Here is a 19,004-nt window from a genome sequence, read left to right on the forward strand (position 1 = left end):
TTTCAAAAAAAACATCAACAGTGGAATATTCATGATTATCCCCATGTATACAACAAATTGCCATTCTTTGTGAACTGTTTCCCTGTTTCTTCTTAATGGGCAAGAGGTATTCGGACACTAGTGTGACCATGCTCCCAGAGTCCAGAAGTGCCCGAACCCTCCTACCATTAACCTTTACAAATGCCCACAGATGGTTATTCAAGGGGTCCTCTGGGCTAGGGCGCATACATTGGGACAACAGCGAATAGGGTTCCACGCTGTTGCATTGCATGGGCTCATCATTTAGTGGGCAGATTTTTGCTGTGTGGCCCCTCTCATGACAATTTACACATTTAGGTACATAGTCTGTGTCCCACTTAGAGCCTTTTCCCGGCTCCCCATGTTGGCTATTGCCCTTAGTGTGCGAACCACTGTTGCTGGTGCTGCGTGAAGGTGGTCGCCGCTCTTCAGCTCCCCTTAACCCCGGTACCCTTTTACCGTCTCTGGAAGAGTCCTGGAACCTCGGGTAGTGGGGTTGCTCCACGACTGGGGGTTGCGGGTGCTCTCCTGCTGCATTGTACCTTTCTACGAGGGCCACAAGCTCATCCGCATTGTGGGGGTCACTCCGACTGACCCAATGGCGTAAGGCAGAGGGAAGTTTCCTCAAGAACTGGTCCATGACCAACCGTTCCACGATGTGGCTTGCTGAGTTGATCTCGGGTTGTAGCCACTTCCGGGCGAGGTGGATGAGGTCATACATCTGGCTTCGGGTGGCTTTATCCATCGTGAAGGACCATGCGTGAAACCTTTGGGCGCGAACAGCCGTGGTTACGCCGAGGCGGGCGAGGATCTCGAACTTCAATTTTGCATAGACGTTAGCTTCGGCTGGCTCTAGATCAAAGTAAGCCTTCTGGGGTTCGCCGCTTAGGAAGGGTGCGATTAGACCAGCCCACTCAGCTTCTGGCCATCCCTCTCTCTGTGCCGTGCGTTCAAACGTGAGAAGATAGGCTTCCACATCATCCGAGGGTCCCATCTTCTGAAGGTAGTGGCTTGCCCTGGTCATTTTCGGAACTGGGGCTGCCGCTGCCAGTGGAAGGTTACTGATAGTCCCCCTCAGGATCTCGAGTTCCTGCTGTAAGCCCTGAGCGAACCGCTGTTGCTCCTCTCTCAGCAAGCGGTTTGTCTCTTGCTGGTTTGCATTCGCCTGTTGCAGGGCTTCATTCGCGTCTTTCTGGACAGCGACATTGCGTACCAGCGCACTCACCACGTCTTCCATCTTGTTTGGAGAGAGAGAAAAAAAACTTTTTTTTTTTTTTTTTTTTTTAAAGTTCTTTAACCCCCAGACCTTTTAGTGTTCTGCCCGCATTCTCCACCATATGTGACAAACAGCTTACTCCGGGGCTCCGCTGCTTGTCCGGGACGGTTAGAACACGGTCTTTTGGGGTAGGTTAAATGAGGAGGCGTCACGTACTGTTCCTTTAAACAGGCTGTGCCTGGTTTATTCAGTCCCAGGCACTGAGACTGCCACAGTGCATACAACAAAACACATCAAAACAAAAGCTGCTCACCTGAGCGATAACTTAACTTAGATTTCCCTAACTCAGGGTGGAAGTGGCTTTTCCACTTTCCAACAACAAAACAAGGTACTTTTGCAGAGTTAGCCAAATGAACAGAACAATTGAACCTGTGTGGGGAAGGGGCTTCTCCCCACTGTGTTCAGCAGCCTTCCAGGCTCTGGAGAAGAGACAAGAGCAAACAGGAAATCAGTCTTACATACCTGATTTCTAATTAGCATGACAGGTGACAGAAATCCCTCAGTTCCAGCGCTTGCCCAAAACTGTGGGATGGAGTGCATGTATTATAAGGCTGCACTCCCAGGCCAGACAGGATAGAAACTGTTCAGTATCCTGGGAGCCCTATATATGGAATTTATTACCATCCCCTGGTTTCTGTCACAATATATATATATATATATATATATATATATATATATATATATATATATATATATATATACACACACACATGATGAACCAATATACAAATAAATGTTGAAGGGTTATCAAAAACATGCTATACTACAAATACCACTTCTCCATACAGACACACTACAATTAAATCATATTTCCTAAAAAAATCCAATCTCATCTTTCAATCAAAATACTCAAATGCCAATCAAAACATTGCATTTACATTATATACATGATGCATACAATCTATGCACCATGTACACACTGCAAATCAATGTTAACAACAAAATATTCCAAAAAAATACCAATACATCAAAACAAATATACTATATAAACCAATCAAGTCACCATAAATCAATTAGCATTCATTAATCAAATCACTAAACAATTTAAATACCATCCATAACAATGAAGCAATTAACTATTTCAATCGTTGAACAGAACAAGTTATCATCAGACAAAATATAAGTACACCAAAAAGAATACAATATACAATAGCAAGCCTCACCATGACCTAAAGTACACCATACAAGATCAAAAATTACATCTATCTAATTAGAAAATACATTACACACACATTTATGCATAGCAGCATAGCCAAAATCATTTTAAATACTGAAAAACAAGCTTTTAAAACAAAATCATTTCTTACCCTGTATGTATATATCGATCTAGACATACATACATACATACATACATACATACATACATACATACATACATACATACATACATACATACATACATACATACAGTGGCATGAAATGAGCTTAAAAAAAAAACATGTAAAAAAACAAAAAAAAATTGAACAAGTTAAAAAAAAATACATTTCTTTTGTTCACTTTCCATTACTTGACCCACTCAAGGACTCCCGTTGAACAGCTTACTCTCGAACTAATCCACGCACAGGAACCCATAAAATAATAAACCATAAAATAATAAAACATAAAATAATAAACCATAACAATCCATGGGTCTTCTATTTGTAATCCATCTTCATCTGTATTCTTCTTTCTTGTATCTTCTTCCGCTCTCTTTCGGGGTCTTCTTCTCTTCTTCAGCCACGCCCTGGCCTTCTTTCTTCTGTAGGAGGTCCTTTCTCCTAGGCGTCTGCCTTCAAAATGAGACGACATAGGCTTTTATAGGCCTATGACGTCACATTTTCGTCATATGGTTCCCACGGCCCTGATTGGGCCGTGAAAACCATGTGATTTGGGGGAATTTTTTTTAATTTTGATGACGTCATTTAAAGGCAATGACGCCAGCCAATCAGAATGGCTGTGCTACAATTGCCTTTAAGATGACGTCATGAAAAGAAAGATAGCCGGCCTCACATGGTACGGTATACAATCAGAGCGTGGGAACTACACCCCTACTCTGATTGGCTCTACTAGAACATGTGACAGAGGCTTGGGGGAGAACGGATGTGACGTCATTGAAAGCCTGTCACATGGTACTAGAGCCAATCAGAGTTGGATGTATTTCCCACGCTCTGATTGGCTACCGTACCATGTGAGGCCGGCCATGTTTCTTTTCATGACGTCATCTTAAAGGCAATTGTAGCACAGCCATTCTGATTGGCTGGCGTCATTGCCTTTAAATGACGTCATCAAAATTATTATTTTTCCCCCCAAATCACATGGTTTTCACGGCCCAATTAGGGCCGTGGGAACCATATGACGAAAATGTGACGTCATAGGCCTATAAAAGCCTATGTTGTCTCATTTTTAAGGCAGACGCCGAGGAGGAAGGACCACCTACAGAAGAAAGAAGACCAGGGCGTGGCCAAAGAAGAGAAGAAGACCCCGGAAGAGAGCGGAAGAAGATACAAGAAAGAAGAATACAGATGATAATGGATGGATTACAAATAGAAGACCCATGGATTGTTCTTGTTTATTATTTTATGGTTTATTATTTTATGGGTTCCTGTGCGTGGATAGTTCGAGAGTAAGCTGTTCAACGGGAGTCGGTGAGTGGGTCAAGAAATGGTAAGTGAACAAAAGAAATGTATTTTTTTTAACTTGTTCAAATTTTTTTTGTTTTTTTACATGTGTTTTTTTGTTTTTTTTTAAGATAATTTCTTGCCACTTTATGTATGTATGTATGTATGTCTAGATCGATATATACATACAGGGTAAGAAATGATTTTGTTTTAAAAGCTTGTTTTTCAGTATTTAAAATGATTTTGGCTATGCTGCTATGGATAAATGTGAGTGTAATGTATTTTCTAATTAGATAGATGTCATTTTTGGTCTTGTATTGTGTACTTTAGGTCATGGTGAGGCTTGCTTTTGTATATTGTATTTTTTTTGGTAATTATATTTTGTCTGATGGTAACTTGTTCTGTTTAACAATTGAAATAGTTAATTGCTTCATTGTTATGGATGGTATTTAAATTGTTTAGTGATTTGATTAATGAATGCTAATTGATTTATGGTGACTTGATTGGTTTAAATAGTATACTTGTTTGGGTGTATTGGTATTTTTTTGGAATATTTTATTGTTAACATTGATTTGCAGAGTGTACATGGTGCATAGATTGAATGCATCATGTATACAATGTAAATGCAATGTTTTGATTGGCATTTGAGTATTTTGATTGGAAGATGAGATTGGATTTTTTTTAGGAAATATGATTTAATTGTAGTGTGTCTGTATAGAGAAGTGGTATTTGTAGTAGAGCATGTTTTTTATAACCCTTCAACATTTATTTGTATATTGGTTCATCATGTGTGTGTATATATATATATATATATATATATATATACATATATATACACACACAGTGAGGTCCAGATATATTTGGACACTGATACAAGTTTTGTTATTTCGGCCGTGTACCAAAATAAATTCAAGTTACAGTTAAATAATGAATATGGGCTAAAAGTGCAGTCTATCAGCTTTAATTTGAAGGTATTCACATCCAAATTGGAGGAAGGGTTTAGGAATTACATCTCTTTAATATGTAGCACCCTCTTTTTCAAGGGATCAAAAGTAATTGGACAATTGACTCAAAAGCTGTTTCATGGACAGGTGTGGGCTATTCCTTTGTTATTTCATCATCAATTAAGCAGGTAAAAGGTTTGGAGTTGATTCCAGGTGTGGCATTCGCATTTGGAAGCTGTTGCTGTGAACCCACAACATGCGGTCAAAGGAGCTTTCAATGCAAGTGAAACAGGGCATCCTTAGGCTGCCAAAAAAAAGAAAATCCATCAGAAAGATAGCAGGAACATTAGGAATGGCCAAATCAACAGTTTGGTACATTCTGAAAAAAAAGAACGCACTGGTGAGCTCTGCAACACAAAAAGGCCTGGACGTCCACGGAAGACAACAGTGGTGGATGATCGTAGGATCCTTTCCATGGTAAATAAAAACCCCTTCACAACATCCAGCCAAGTGAAGAACACTCTCCAGGAGGTAGGCATATCAATATCCAAGTCTACAATAAAGAGAAGACTTCATGAGAGCAAATACAGTGGGTTCACCACAAGGTGCAAACCATTAATAAGCCTCAAGAATAGAAAGGCCAAATTAGACTTTGACAAACAATATCTAAAAATGCCAGCCCAGTTCTGGAACAGCATTCTTTGGACAGATGAAACTAAGATCAACCTGTACCAGAATGATGGGAAGAAAAAAGTATGGCGACGGCTTGTAACGGCTCATGATCCGAAGCATACCACATCATCTGTAAAACACGGTGGAGGCAGTGTGATGCATGGGCATGCATGGCTTCCAATGGCACTGGGTCACTAGTGTTTATTGATGATGTGACAGAAGACAGAAGCAGCCGGATGAATTCTGAAGTGTATAGGGATATATTGTCTGCTCAAATTCAGCCAAATTCAGCGAAGGTGATTGTACAGCGCTTCACTTTACAGATGGACAATGAACCAAAACATACTGCGAAAGCAACCCAGGAGTTTTTTTAAGGCAAAGAAGTGTTATATTCTGCAATGGCCGAGTCAATCACCTGATCTCAACCCGATCGAGCATGCATTTCACTTGCTGAAGAAAAAACTTAAGGCAGAAAGACCCACGAACAAACAGCAACTGAAGACAGCTGCAATAAAGGCCTGGCAAAGCATCACAAATGAGGAAACCCAGCGTTTGGTGATGCCCATGCGTTCGAGACTTCAAGCAGTCATTGCCTGCAAAGGATCCTCGACAAAGTATTAAAAATGAACATTTTATTTATGATTGTGTTAATTTGTCCAGATACATTTGAGCCCCTGAAACATGGGGACTGTGTATGAAAATTGTTGCAATTCCTAAACGTTTCATACGATATTTTTATTCAACCCCTTGAATTAAAGCTGAAAGTCTGCACTTCTATTGCGTCTCGGTTGTTTCATTTCAAATCCACTGTGGTGGCGTACAGAGCCAAAATTATGAAAATTGTGTCAGTGTCCAATTATTTCCGGACCTAACTGTATATATATATATATATATATATATATATATATATGTTTTTGAACATGTTTTTGATAACCCTTCAACATTTATTTGTATATTGGTTCATCATGTGTGTATATATATATATATATATATATATATATATATATATATATATGCAAATATAACTGTATGCTCATCTGCATGTCTTAGGCAGGTCTGCAACCCCGCCTTTCCCCATTATCACCCAGCATACAGCACTTCCACTGCAGCAAGTGATTCTGGGAAATGACATGCAAATGAGCACACAGTGTCACTTTTTGCCTCAAAAACCATTTTTAACATGGTTCCCTATAGTCTTAAGCTTGCTGCATGGTCACAGCTTTGAGCACAGCCAGGGTTAAGGTGCATACCCAGAAAACCACCCACAGACAGCTGTTTCGACTTTGATGGATCTCATCAGTGTGGGGTTGATTTTAACTGGATATGCATAAGAGGCTATGGGATAGGCTATACCATAATACTGAGTTAAGTTATGGTGAGTAAAAAAAGTGACAAAAACCCTCCACAGGAAAGCAAATATATATATATTGTGACATAGTCCAAAGATGTTAGGCAGCTTTCTGCCCCATTTTAGGTCAGAAAGTGCATGAATAGTTAAAAAAGGATCCATTCCACAACTTCACATTAACTCAGACTGCTGGATGGAAAATCCAGACCACAGATTACAATGGGTCTAGTTCTCCCTCACCTGCTTTTATAATCACTTGCACAGGTATTTAGAACAGAGAGGTTTGCATTTCAGTCTCTCTCCTTAGAGCCTGGAGGCTGGGGGTATCGCTGCTCCCCGGAATCCAGTTCGGGGTGGACGGCCCCTCCAAGTATCACAGTACCAGAGGATTTGCCTGGACACTTGGTACCGAGTTCCCACCACGAACAGATAAGACAAAACAAATGTTTATTGCTGTTGCTAAAAGACTGTGCTGTATCTAGTGACCCTAAATGAGAGAGCATTGTTTTAAGCTGGGGAACCAGGTTAGTTGGCCAGCAGCTGTTAGAGAGGCTGATTCTGATGTGTAGTTAGATCCCTGAAAGGGATAGGATTTTGTTTATATAATTTGGTTTCTTTTTACTTGAAATAACAGTGTGGGAAATACTGTAACACTGAAATGAGTGAACTGCTGAATGAAAGTATCTGAGTACCTCTAACCTACACATGTTAAAGCTGCAGTACCTTACTTGGATGAAAATAAAGCAGGCAGAAGCCTGAGTTAAGCAGCGTAATACTTTGCATGTTCCTGTTTGTTGTATAATTAACCCTAGAAGACTGTGTCGGGAAGAACACAGACAGACGTCAGCGCTACAAAAGAGGGGCGTTTGTCACAATATATATATATATATATATATTATATATATATATTATATATATATATGTGTATATATATAGTTGCATGATGAAGCCACTGTACAAATGAATGGGTGAAGGGTGGGTATCGGGCCATGGTTGCTTAACCCCTTAATTACCTTTGCGGTTATTATCCGATAAGGTGATTAAGGGGTTAATTGATATCTGAATGTAATTGCAATGTATTGGCTATGTATTTTGTTGGCAACGGAGGACAAGGATTTTGCTGGCGAGGGGGCTTCTTATTGATGAGGTGAGTAGAACTTTATTTGTTTTATTATGCTAATTAATGTGTTTAATAATGAGCAAATAATCTATTATCCCTATCTGGATAATAGTTATTTTGCACATTATTGTACTGTATGTGTTGTGGGGGGGGGGGGGGGGGCAGGGGGGGGGATTGATGTATTTAACGTATGGCTCAGGTTTATTTTTTTTACATACAGGTTTGGTTCCTTTTTGTCTGCGAGAGACCTCTGGAGACCACCTGCGGTATCCTCGGGCTTCTCACGGGTACCAGGCTGGCGGGTCCATGGGGGACACCTGCGGTGAAGAACCGGTAGCCCCACATCTGTGGGGGCACCGCAGACCCATAGGGACCACCCGTGGGTCCCCAGACCCCCGTGGGAACCACCCGAGGCCCCTCAGACACCTGTGGGTCTGACCCGGGGCCCCCCAGACATCCACGGGCCTACCGTGGAGACCCCATTGAGGCCCACGGTGACACGCGGAGACCACCTGGTCGACCATGGTGCCACCAACAGGCCTCCAGACCCTGTGTGAAACATGATGCTGGTAACCTGTATGTCTGTGAGGTGACCTGTCAGGCCCACCGGGGACTCACGTGGGCCTGGAGTATTAACCCTGTATATAAAATAATAAATCATGTATTTATGGGGGGGCACAGGGGGTGGGTTATGTATTTAATAAATAGAATGATGTTTATTGTGGGTCAGTGTATTGTTTTTATTGTGGTTACTGGGGGTGGGGGGAGGGAGTATTGGCCCCAAGGGTATGTGGGTAGGCCTCCCGGCTGGGTATTGGATGAGGGTGGTTAGGCCTCACAGGGTGGGGGGGTAGTGGGGGAGGGTATGTAGGCCTCCCGAGTGGTGGGTGAGGGTGGGTTAACCCCATAATGCCTGTAGCGATGAATAACCGCTATGGTGATTAAGGGGTTAGGGGACATTACATTGGCTGTTTTTATTCTTGTTTATGTTTTGCAGCATCGGAGGGGGCATGGGCGGTGTTGAAGATGAGGATGGCCTTCATCGTGGCAGCCGGACAAGGGTGAGTGCAATATGTATTTATTTTATTTATTGTTCTTAATGTATTTAAAATGGGCACATTCACTATTATCCATTTGTGGATAATAGTAATTGTACCCATTACTATACTGTATGTGTTCGGGAGAGGGGGGGGGGGTTATTTATTTATAAGTATGTATGTGTTTTGACATTAATTTGGGGGGGGCACAGAATTGGTACTGCAGGCAACACCGAGGGCCCCCGCCGGCCTCTAGTATCATTAATGTGCATATATGTGTATGTTTGGGGGGTATAGGGGTTGTTGGGGTAATATATATATATATATATATATATATATATATAAATATATATATATATATATATATATATATATATAGTGTGGGGCTGTTGTGTGTGTATTTTTTTTATTGTGGGTAGCGGGGGTGGGTGAAGGGGGTATTAGCCCCAACGGTGGTTGTTTAGGGCTTGCGAGTGGGTAGCGGGAGGGCTTAACCCCTTCATGACCGTAGCGATATTAACCGCTACGGTCGTGAAGGTGTTAAATGCACCCGCAACCCCCCCGCAAGCCCTAAACAACCACCAAGGGCCAAATACCCTCTTCACCCACCCCCGCTACCCACAATAAACCTGTCACGGCTGGTTAACCCCTTCATTAACTTAGCGGTTAGCCGCTAAGGTAATGAAGTGGGCTTTAAATGCATTTTTCCTGCCGCGGAATGCATGCCGGGGGACTCCGGTGCTGGTATTAATGGGTATCAGCTCCGGAGACCCCCGGCATCAATCCGAGGCAGGAAAAAGGCCTGATTTTTCTAACTGTCGCCCTTGCCGATGCTTCTCCACCACCAACTTGCCAACTTTAGTTGGCGGGCTGGATTGGCATAAAACTCTCAATTCTAGAGTGCCGATCCGCAGCGAAAAGCTGATCGGGGCTACTTGAATTCAGCCGATTTCAAAAAGTGCCGAAAAGTGGCTTATCCCTGCTGTCGATAAGTTTTTATCGGGAACCAAAATTGCCGATTTTTGCCACTTTTCGGTGCTTACTGAATCGGGAAGACATTTTTGGCGGAAAAATGGCGAAAAAAGCCTTATCAGCGCTTACTGCATGAGGCCCTATGTATCAGATGGATAGGTCCCTGTAGTGGATTGAACTCAATTACACTGTGTGAATCCATATCAGCTAATAGAGAGGGCCAGATAATCTGGTATAGAAGCAATTAGTTGAGCAGGGGATAATGGACATCCCTAGATCTTAGCACAATATATTGCTTTCACTCACGAAACACACTAATCGTGATTGCTACTACAGATGCAGCAGCCGTTATTGATACACTTCACGCGATGTATACCTCGGAATACCCATGTCATGGCGCAGATTTTTTCAACCATAGCACCTTAAGACGCGAGTGCAGGCGAGATCAGAAAATGGCATTTTAGTGTTCTGGCTTTTAAACACCTGAAATTGACACAGTAGCACAGTAGCACAGTAGCACAGTACTGTACACATTAAAATGAATTTCATTGCATTTAATTGCACACAATCCATTACATTTAAAAAAAAGCATGGAACTAGGGCTCTGGCCGTCTTCCTTCCCCTCCCGAAGGGGATTGGGATACTACCTCTTACTCCACCAGGGAGTAAGGGAGCAAAGGATAGACTTTTAGGGCCTCAAGCCATGGGGTTTGATTCCAGGGACCAGAGAGATAGAACAGAGTGTACATGTTTGTATGCTGTATGAAGAATAAAGACCACCCTTTGTTTTATACTCCTGCCTGAGACTGCAGTTTATCAGGGGGAGTGCAAGAGGGTTTTCCTGCAGGAACTGCACACAGCTCTGTTGGGGCCTGCTGGAGATGGAGGCGCTGCAACCATAAGAACTGAGAAGAACCCTAGGCCTGTCCTGTTAGTCCCCAACTAATGCCGGCGGACACTCAGTATCCTGTAAGCCTAGCGTGTGAGCAGCACAACAATACCAGGAAACAGTGAAATCTCCCAGAGGGTGGGGGACACACCTGTTCCATATGCATGCAGTATATGAGTAAAAACAAAGTAATTGCCTGGTATATGGGACTCCTGCTGGTGAGCCTGATGGTGGGCATTCCGTCTTTTCCTGTGACAGTTTCTCAGGCCCTTGGGATTAGGGGTGAGACGATGTTGTCTACTTGTTGGTATATCTGCTGTTGGAGTGTTTGCCCCCTGGGTAGTCCCTCAGTGGTGTCTCACTACTGTCGCTGACTGTGGTGGATGGCATCTTCTCTCCTCACCCTTTGGCTCCCCCCTCATCCCAAGGACCTGAGAGACTGTCACAGGGAAGGACGGAATCCCCACCATCGGACTCACCAGCAGCAGTCCCATATACCAGGCAATTACTTTGCTTTTATTTTTACTCTCATACTGCATACATACTATACATAGCAAAAATATCTTCATAGAATTAATGGCAATGTTGCGCCTCTTTAATTTCTTTTGATGCCTTTTAAGATACAGTTGTGTGAAAAAGAAAGTACACCCTCTTTTAATTCTATGGTTTTACATATCAGGACATAATAACAATAATCTGTTCCTTAGGTAAATACAGCCTCAGATGAACAACAACACATGACATATTACACTGTGTCATTATTTATTTAACAAAAATAAAGCCAAAATGGAGAAGCTATGTGTGAAAAACTAAGTACACCCTTACTGCTTCCATAGGAATTAAGATGCTAAGTAGCAGACAGGTGCTGCTAATCAAATGCTCTTGATTAATTGATCATCAGCAAGTGTGACCACCTCTATAAAAGCCGAAGTTTTAGCATGTTGCTGGTCTGGAGCATTCAGGTGTGTGTTAACACAATGCCAAGGAGGAAAGACATCAGCAATGATCTTAGAGAAGCAATTGTTTCTGCCCATCAATCTGGGAAGGGTTATAAGGCCATTTCCAAACAATTTAAAGTCCATCATTCTTCAGTGAGAAAGATTATTCAAAAGTGGAAAACATTCAAGACAGTTGCCAATCTTCCCAGGAGTGGATGTCCCAGCAAATTCACCCCAAGGTCAGACCGTGCAATGCTCAGAGAAATTGCAAAAAAAACCAAGAGCTACGTCTCAGACTCTTCAGGCCTCAGTTAGCATGTTAAATGTTAAAGTTCATAACAGTACAATTAGACAAAGACTGATGTATGGTTTGTTTGGAAGGGTTGCCAGGAGAAAGCCTATTCTCTCTAAAAAGAACATGGCAGCACAGCTTAGGTTTGCAAAGTTGCATCTGAACAAACCACAAGACTTCTGGAACAATGTCCTTTGGACAGACGAGACCAAAGTGGAGATGTTTGGCCATAATGCACAGCGCCATGTTTGGCGAAAACCAAACACAGCATATCAGCACAAATACCTCATACCAACTGTCAAGCACTGTAGTGGAGGGGTGATGATTTGGGCTTGTTTTGCAGCCACAGTACCTGGGAACCTTGCAGTCATTGAGTCGACCATGAACTCTGTATACCAAAGTATTTTAGAGTCATATGTGAGGCCATCTGTTCGACAGCTAAATCTTGGCCGAAATTGGGTCATGCAACAGGACAATGATCCCAAGCACACAAGCAAATCTACAACAGAATGGCTGAAAAAGAAAAGAATCAAGATGTTGCAATGGCCCAGTCAAAGTCCAGACCTCAACCTGATTGAAATGCTGTGGCTGGACCTTAAGAGAGATGTGCATAAACAAATGCCCACAAACCTCAATGAACTGAAGCAACGTTGTAAAGAAGCGTGGGCCAAACTTCCTCCACAACGATGTGAAAGACTGATAAAGTCATACAGAAAACGATTACTTCAAGTTATTGCTGCTAAAGGTGGTTCTACAAGCTATTGAATCATAAGGTGTACTTAGTTTTACACACATGGCTTCACGCATGGCTTCTACCAGAGACTCTCACATCCACCACCAGTTTAAGTTCTTTCAAATCTAAGGCTGTCACACATTTAAATCTGGTCTGTAACTGTTTCATACGCCCATAAAATATATTATCTTTAACTGTGCATGCAATGTCTTGTATATAATGTTTAACCTGCTCATTTATGTAACTGTATTTGTAACCATGTATTATTTGTCTTAACTCTGTGCCCAGGACATACTTGAAAACGAGAAGTAACTCTCAATGTATTACTTCCCGGTAAAATATTTTATAAATAAATAAATACATTTTGGCTTTATTTTTGTTAAAAAAATCATGATACGGTGTAATATGTCATGTGTTGTTGTTCATCTGAGGTTGTATTTACCTAATTTTAAGACCTGCTAAGCAATAGATGATTGTTATTATGTCCTGATATGTAAAACCATAGAATTCAAAGAGGGTGTACTTTCTTTTTCACACAACTGTATATCGTTTGCACATATATTTCTAACCGAACATAGTAGTTGCAGTGATAAAATGGTAACATTATACAGTACCATTATTTTGTTGAGTAACTATTACTTTTTTTATTAAATAGACCCACAGTCTCAAAACCATACTCAATTTCTTCTCTATTTATGGAAGCATATAATTAACTCTGTATTTACTTTCCTGTAAAGAAATACTGTAGATGTAATGTTTCCAGCAGTACACTGCACAAATATCAGAGACATTTCTCCACCTCTGCCTTTCTTTAAGAAACCGAAGTCTTACTAGTTTTGTAACTATTTTACTGCGTGATGCTGATAGAAGAATTTAAATCTACTGCTTTAAAAGACATAAAAAACTATACTTTACTTGATTGAGAAAAGCCTTAACTTGCAAGGCACAGAGGGTGAAATAGACTGCAGCAATTTGCAGCCATGGGGAAAGCTTCCAATTGATTTTCACAGTACAATATGTAGACTCTGCCGTTCCAGCAGCTTGCTTTTCCAGAAAGCCAAAAAGAAAGAAAATAATTTCCCCTGCCTCTGGGGAAAGTAGAATGGTCTACATCTGTAATGTATTGTTGTTTGTTCAAAAGCATGACTTTCACGAAAAGAACTCAGCAGCATGTGAAGAAGTCATAAAAGCGAACATTTATTTTTTTTGTAGCAAAGTTACATGGAGTTCATGAACTCCCGTCTCCAAAGTTAAATAAAGTATGTGCTCATAAATTTTAGATGGAAATATCTGCCTACAAGTGTCTGTGTCAGTCTTTGTTTGTATATTATGTGATTATTAAAGATATATAGAACACCGCCAAAATTGAAATAGCTAATAACTAGTTCCATTAAGGCTGGATTCAACAGGTTTTAAATGCTAATAATAACATTGAAGAGGATAAGTAAATTTGTCTGATTGGAAGTATAATGTATGTCTATGCAAAAAATACAGTACATATACTCCATACTAGAGATGTGCAAAATGTTCCTGCATTTGCAGAACCATGTGAAATTGACCCTTGGTTTAAAGGTTATGCAGGCCTTGGGGAGAGAGAGGTGGCGGGAAAAAAAACTTGAAAAACGTCTGAATTACAGATGGGACAGTTCCACATATTTATACTACAGGCACTTGGTTATATATATATATATATATATATATATATATGTACATGCATATTTATATACATTCTCAAAAAAACAGGGAGGAAATCTTAGTGACATCATCTTACCTAGCATAAAGAAGACTATTCGGCCGGCATATTGGGAAAGCTTTCCGAATAGGTAAGAACAAATTGAGGTAGTTGCTCCAAAACTGATTATCACATAACCCACAAACTGTATCCCCAAGGTGCAGGTCACATATGACTTAAGAAGAGGATGACAAAGACTTGTGTTAGTTGCCTATTCATGTAAGACTAAATTATTTTGCAAGGTTTTCTCCTTGCCAGCATTTAAGTGTCCATGGTGGAAATACATCAAACAAAATGCTTGTTTTGTACAATAATACTGCTAATAAACTGCAAACAAGAACTCTGGTGGTGAAATGCAAATTACTGTAGCAAACTGGGTGTGTCACTTTTAGCTTAACCATTTTTTACATGGAGATTTCGCCTACACAGATTGTACACATACAGTAGAGGCAACGTTTATTCTAACATTTGCCGTAAACTAGCCGGGTTACATTCTGGGTATGTGCTGGGTATGTGCTGGGTATGTTCTGGGCTAGTTTGAGGCACGTTTAAGGCATTTCTGCATTGACTAACGACCCATAGGATTAACACAGCAGGGATCCCTGGCAGTCCAATTCAATTTGAATGGGACTGCCAGGGACCCCCGCTGTTAATCTGATAGGCCATTAATCAATGCAGAAATGCTGGGGCTAGTTTAAGGAAAGTTTAAGGCATGTATTCAGAATATACCTGGGTGTTTCCTGGGTTTTTTGGGGAATTGCCACTGGTTTTTGTTAGCATAAGAGTTGCCTCTACTGTATATTTGGTACAAGTATGAAACAGCGCATTGATTCTATACTTCCCTGGCCCAGGTTTAGCTCCACCGGCTATACAAATAAATGGTAATTTTAGAAATATGGGTAGGGTTGCCGGGTGTCTGGTATTGAACCGGACTGTCCCAAGTAAAAACTGAGAGGTAATAACAGACAAATATGTGTCTGGTATTACCTCTCTGGACTAAGTGACCTGACCGGCTTGGGGGTGTGGGTTTCTCAAAGCAGAGCTGTTGCTAGGGGGCTTAGCAGTTTCCTCCATCCTGATTGGCTACATTACCCAGCAGCAGCCAATCAGGAGGAGTGTTAACGAGCTTGGAGGAAGTGCAGGTGGAGGAAATAGCATGGAGCACAGAGAGTTGAGTCTCTGTGTCGCTCTGTGTATGTGTGTGTGAGACTGTGTGTGTCGCTGTATATGTGTGTGTCGCTCTGTGTGTGTGTGTGTCTCAGTTTCCGTGTGTGTGAGTCTGTGTGTGTGTGTGTTGTGCATCTCTGTGCATGTGTGTGTGTTTCTGTGGTTGTGGTTGTTCTGTGGGGAGAGACAAAATTAGAGAGATGGGGGGAGAGACAAAATAAGAGGATTGGGGTAGAGAAAATTAGAAGATCAGGGGGAGAGAAAATGAGAGGACTGCGGGTAGAGAAAATGAGAGGACTGGGGGGAGAGAAAATGGGAGGACTGGGGGGAGAGAAAATGAGAGTATCGGGGAGAGAGAAAATTAGAGAATTGGGCGGAGAGAAAATGAGAGGGAGATGGGGAGAGAATGAGATGGAGGGGAAAGGGATGAGAGATTATGGGGATGGGGGTGAGAGGATGAGGGGAGGGTGTGGGACGTGAGTATGACTGCACGTATGTTATTTATAAATGTTCTAACCGTTACGTCATTTTTTCAGGATTTCTCTCCAGGTGTGCACCAATTGATACTATTTCATATTCTACAGTATTTCATCAAAAAATTATGCTGAGGGTGCTCCGTCCCCAGAATATTTTTCCAACATAGAATATGAAGTGGTGCAATTTGGTACATCGACTTTTCTCGAGCGCATCGCACCTTTCACCATTGTGTACTGTATTTTTGGAGAAGCCACCTGGCAACCCTAAATATGGGATATTTGCATATATTAATAGTTTGATAACTCAATATAAGATCAGGTTGTTCCGATTTGTGTGGACTATAGCAATTATTGCTAATTGAATGAATACTAACCAACAGCATTCCAATAATTTTGCCATGTGTAGAATATAACATTTCTTGACACTTTGAATAAGAGCAAAAGCATTAATGATAGACCAGGAATCAATCAATTACATACAAGCTAAATATCAATTTCAATCAAATCTATATTATTATTGGAATTGAACTCTTCATTGCGGTGCTGACACATGGCCATGGGCATTAAGCTGCTGCAGGACAATTGACCTTGGCTGTTTCACTGCCACCATTTGGGTGCCGGGGGTTAGTTATGGTTTAAGGTTAGGCATTAGGTTTAGGGGTTAATGGTTAGGGGTACATACCCTGGCTCCTGCAGATGTACAGCAAGTGTATGTTGAAAAATGGCCACAGCCAAATCTCTTAGATTATATTAGTATTGTTTAATAAGATATATATTTTCCATTTACATTTATCTGAATGCTAATTTACTGAAAAGCTTTTATCTTGTCTTCAAATTCACTAAAGATGAAGTATTACATTTGAATTCACTTGCTGTGACAATAACATTGTTTTTGCTTTCACCATCAAACATCCTCCAAAAAGGTCAAATTTGAACATTTAACACAAATAACACATTTAAAGTGCAAAATAACATACTAAGAGCAAAGCAACAGTCATGGGTATGTTCAAATTAATGTTAAATATGTGAATACAATTCAGATAAACCGTATATTTAGCGTTACACTGCTCACCTTTGTATAGTCACTCAGAATGAACCCCTGTTCAATACCTGTGTATATTGTCAAGGGAATTAAGAGGCACTGTCGTTTATCTTGGAGATGTTTTAGTGTAACCAGGAAAGGTGTCCAGACATATTGAGGGGACTCAACTTTTGTATTTTCATGTTGAAGATCAATTGGATCCAAAAATACAATGACCAATAGCACAGCTAGAACACCACACACTGTTAGAGAAGGGCACAAACATTTATCAGAGAAGCAAGCAGGAGGGAATGATAAATACATACAGTTGTTCATGGACTAATGATTGGGTGCTTTTGAAATCAATGTTTTGTGTACTTCATAAAGAGAATAACACAGACATGCATTGCATATGGGGAATGCACATTTGTTCCTAAGACAACTATGACATACTGTAGGGCCATTTTTAATGAGTAGTGTTACTCCATAAGACACCTTCCAGAATGGTTTTGTAAACCCTGTATGGCCCCTTCAGGTGTAAAAGAGGGAAAAGGCTGTAATGTATCTTCTGGCATGGAAGGCATCTTATGGAGTAACACCCCTTTTTAAATATAGATTTTTATGTCCTTTTCAGTTGAATAGGCCAAAAAGTGTCTTCCAGCACAAACTGTGTCTTATGGAGTAAGGGTTGGTACGTTAACTGAGGGTCTGGTTTGTTTATCTTAAATGTTTTGGTCTTGGTCTTAAACCTTTTTCTGTTTTGGTTTTGCTATAGATTTGGATGTGTGCGTTGTATATATATCCTCTCAAACTTTCTTCTTAATAACATAGGGACATAGGGTATCATAGGGTATCTTTATGCCAACACAGACAGGTGATCCAACTATGTGAACTCAACTGGAACTGATTGATCAATATACTAGTAGAGAATAGACAGGTTAGATTATGGTTTCTCTATAACAACATCATATATATATATTTATATATATATATATATATATATATATATATATATATATATATATATATATATACACTCAACACACATAGGTAAGATACCAGTAATGGATTGATATATAGGAGAAGAGACAGCAAGGTCAAATGGTGTTCTCTCTGTCCACGTATATTTTACACACACTGATACAAATTTAGAAATATATCATTGTAAAAATGTAATACAACAAATTTAATAAAAGCAAAAACTCAATATGGACTCGCAAAGTTAAAAAGAAATTGGTTGCACATAGATAAATCTCAATAGGTTACCAGCTAGTACCACGAATGGATCAGAGCTGGGGAGGTCCTGCACAGTCAGCATACATTACAAAAGAAGGTTCCAAGAACGCTTGATGGTGAATATGGTAATTCACACTACATTAAAAACAGGAAGCCGTAGATATCAACAAGTGTGGAATGTACCTCTGGACCTCCGGACTAGTCCTCTCCAGGGAATGTGAAGTAACCATGGTTTGGAACATGGCCTTCTATCCCAACACATTTTGGCAAAGGTTCTGCGATTTCCGCCGTGTGGCGAATATTTATAGTTGTATTGGTTGCTAAGCAACTCAAAGATAGACAGGAAATAAGTACTAAAAAACATGGATGCCTCAAAGTACAAGGCACTGAATTAAAACAGGAAATGCTAAACCATACATAAGTAAACTACATGCTGTTTCCACATAACTGCTCTTCTGGGCACCATTATGTGGGTCAGGCCACATGCCCTCTGTGCTTAATATTTTTTAATAATCACAGCACGACCACCGTTCCAG

The 19,004-nt window shown here is 40.7% G+C and overlaps 1 protein-coding gene across 1 annotated transcript in view; it reads right to left on the reverse strand.

The window, feature by feature from the left end:
• LOC142493241 (protein unc-93 homolog A-like) overlaps positions 1–19,004 on the reverse strand; it is a 141,355-nt gene that overhangs the window by 64,734 nt on the left and 57,617 nt on the right. Inside the window, exons 5-6 of the mRNA XM_075596928.1 lie at positions 17,284–17,495; positions 14,608–14,743 (exon numbers count right to left, since the gene is read on the reverse strand). Coding sequence (XP_075453043.1) covers positions 14,608–14,743; positions 17,284–17,495 — 348 coding nt within the window. The remainder of the gene's footprint in view (positions 1–14,607; positions 14,744–17,283; positions 17,496–19,004) is intronic.

The sequence above is a fragment of the Ascaphus truei genome, chromosome 4, assembly GCF_040206685.1.
Source record: "Ascaphus truei isolate aAscTru1 chromosome 4, aAscTru1.hap1, whole genome shotgun sequence".
NCBI lineage: Eukaryota > Metazoa > Chordata > Amphibia > Anura > Ascaphidae > Ascaphus > Ascaphus truei.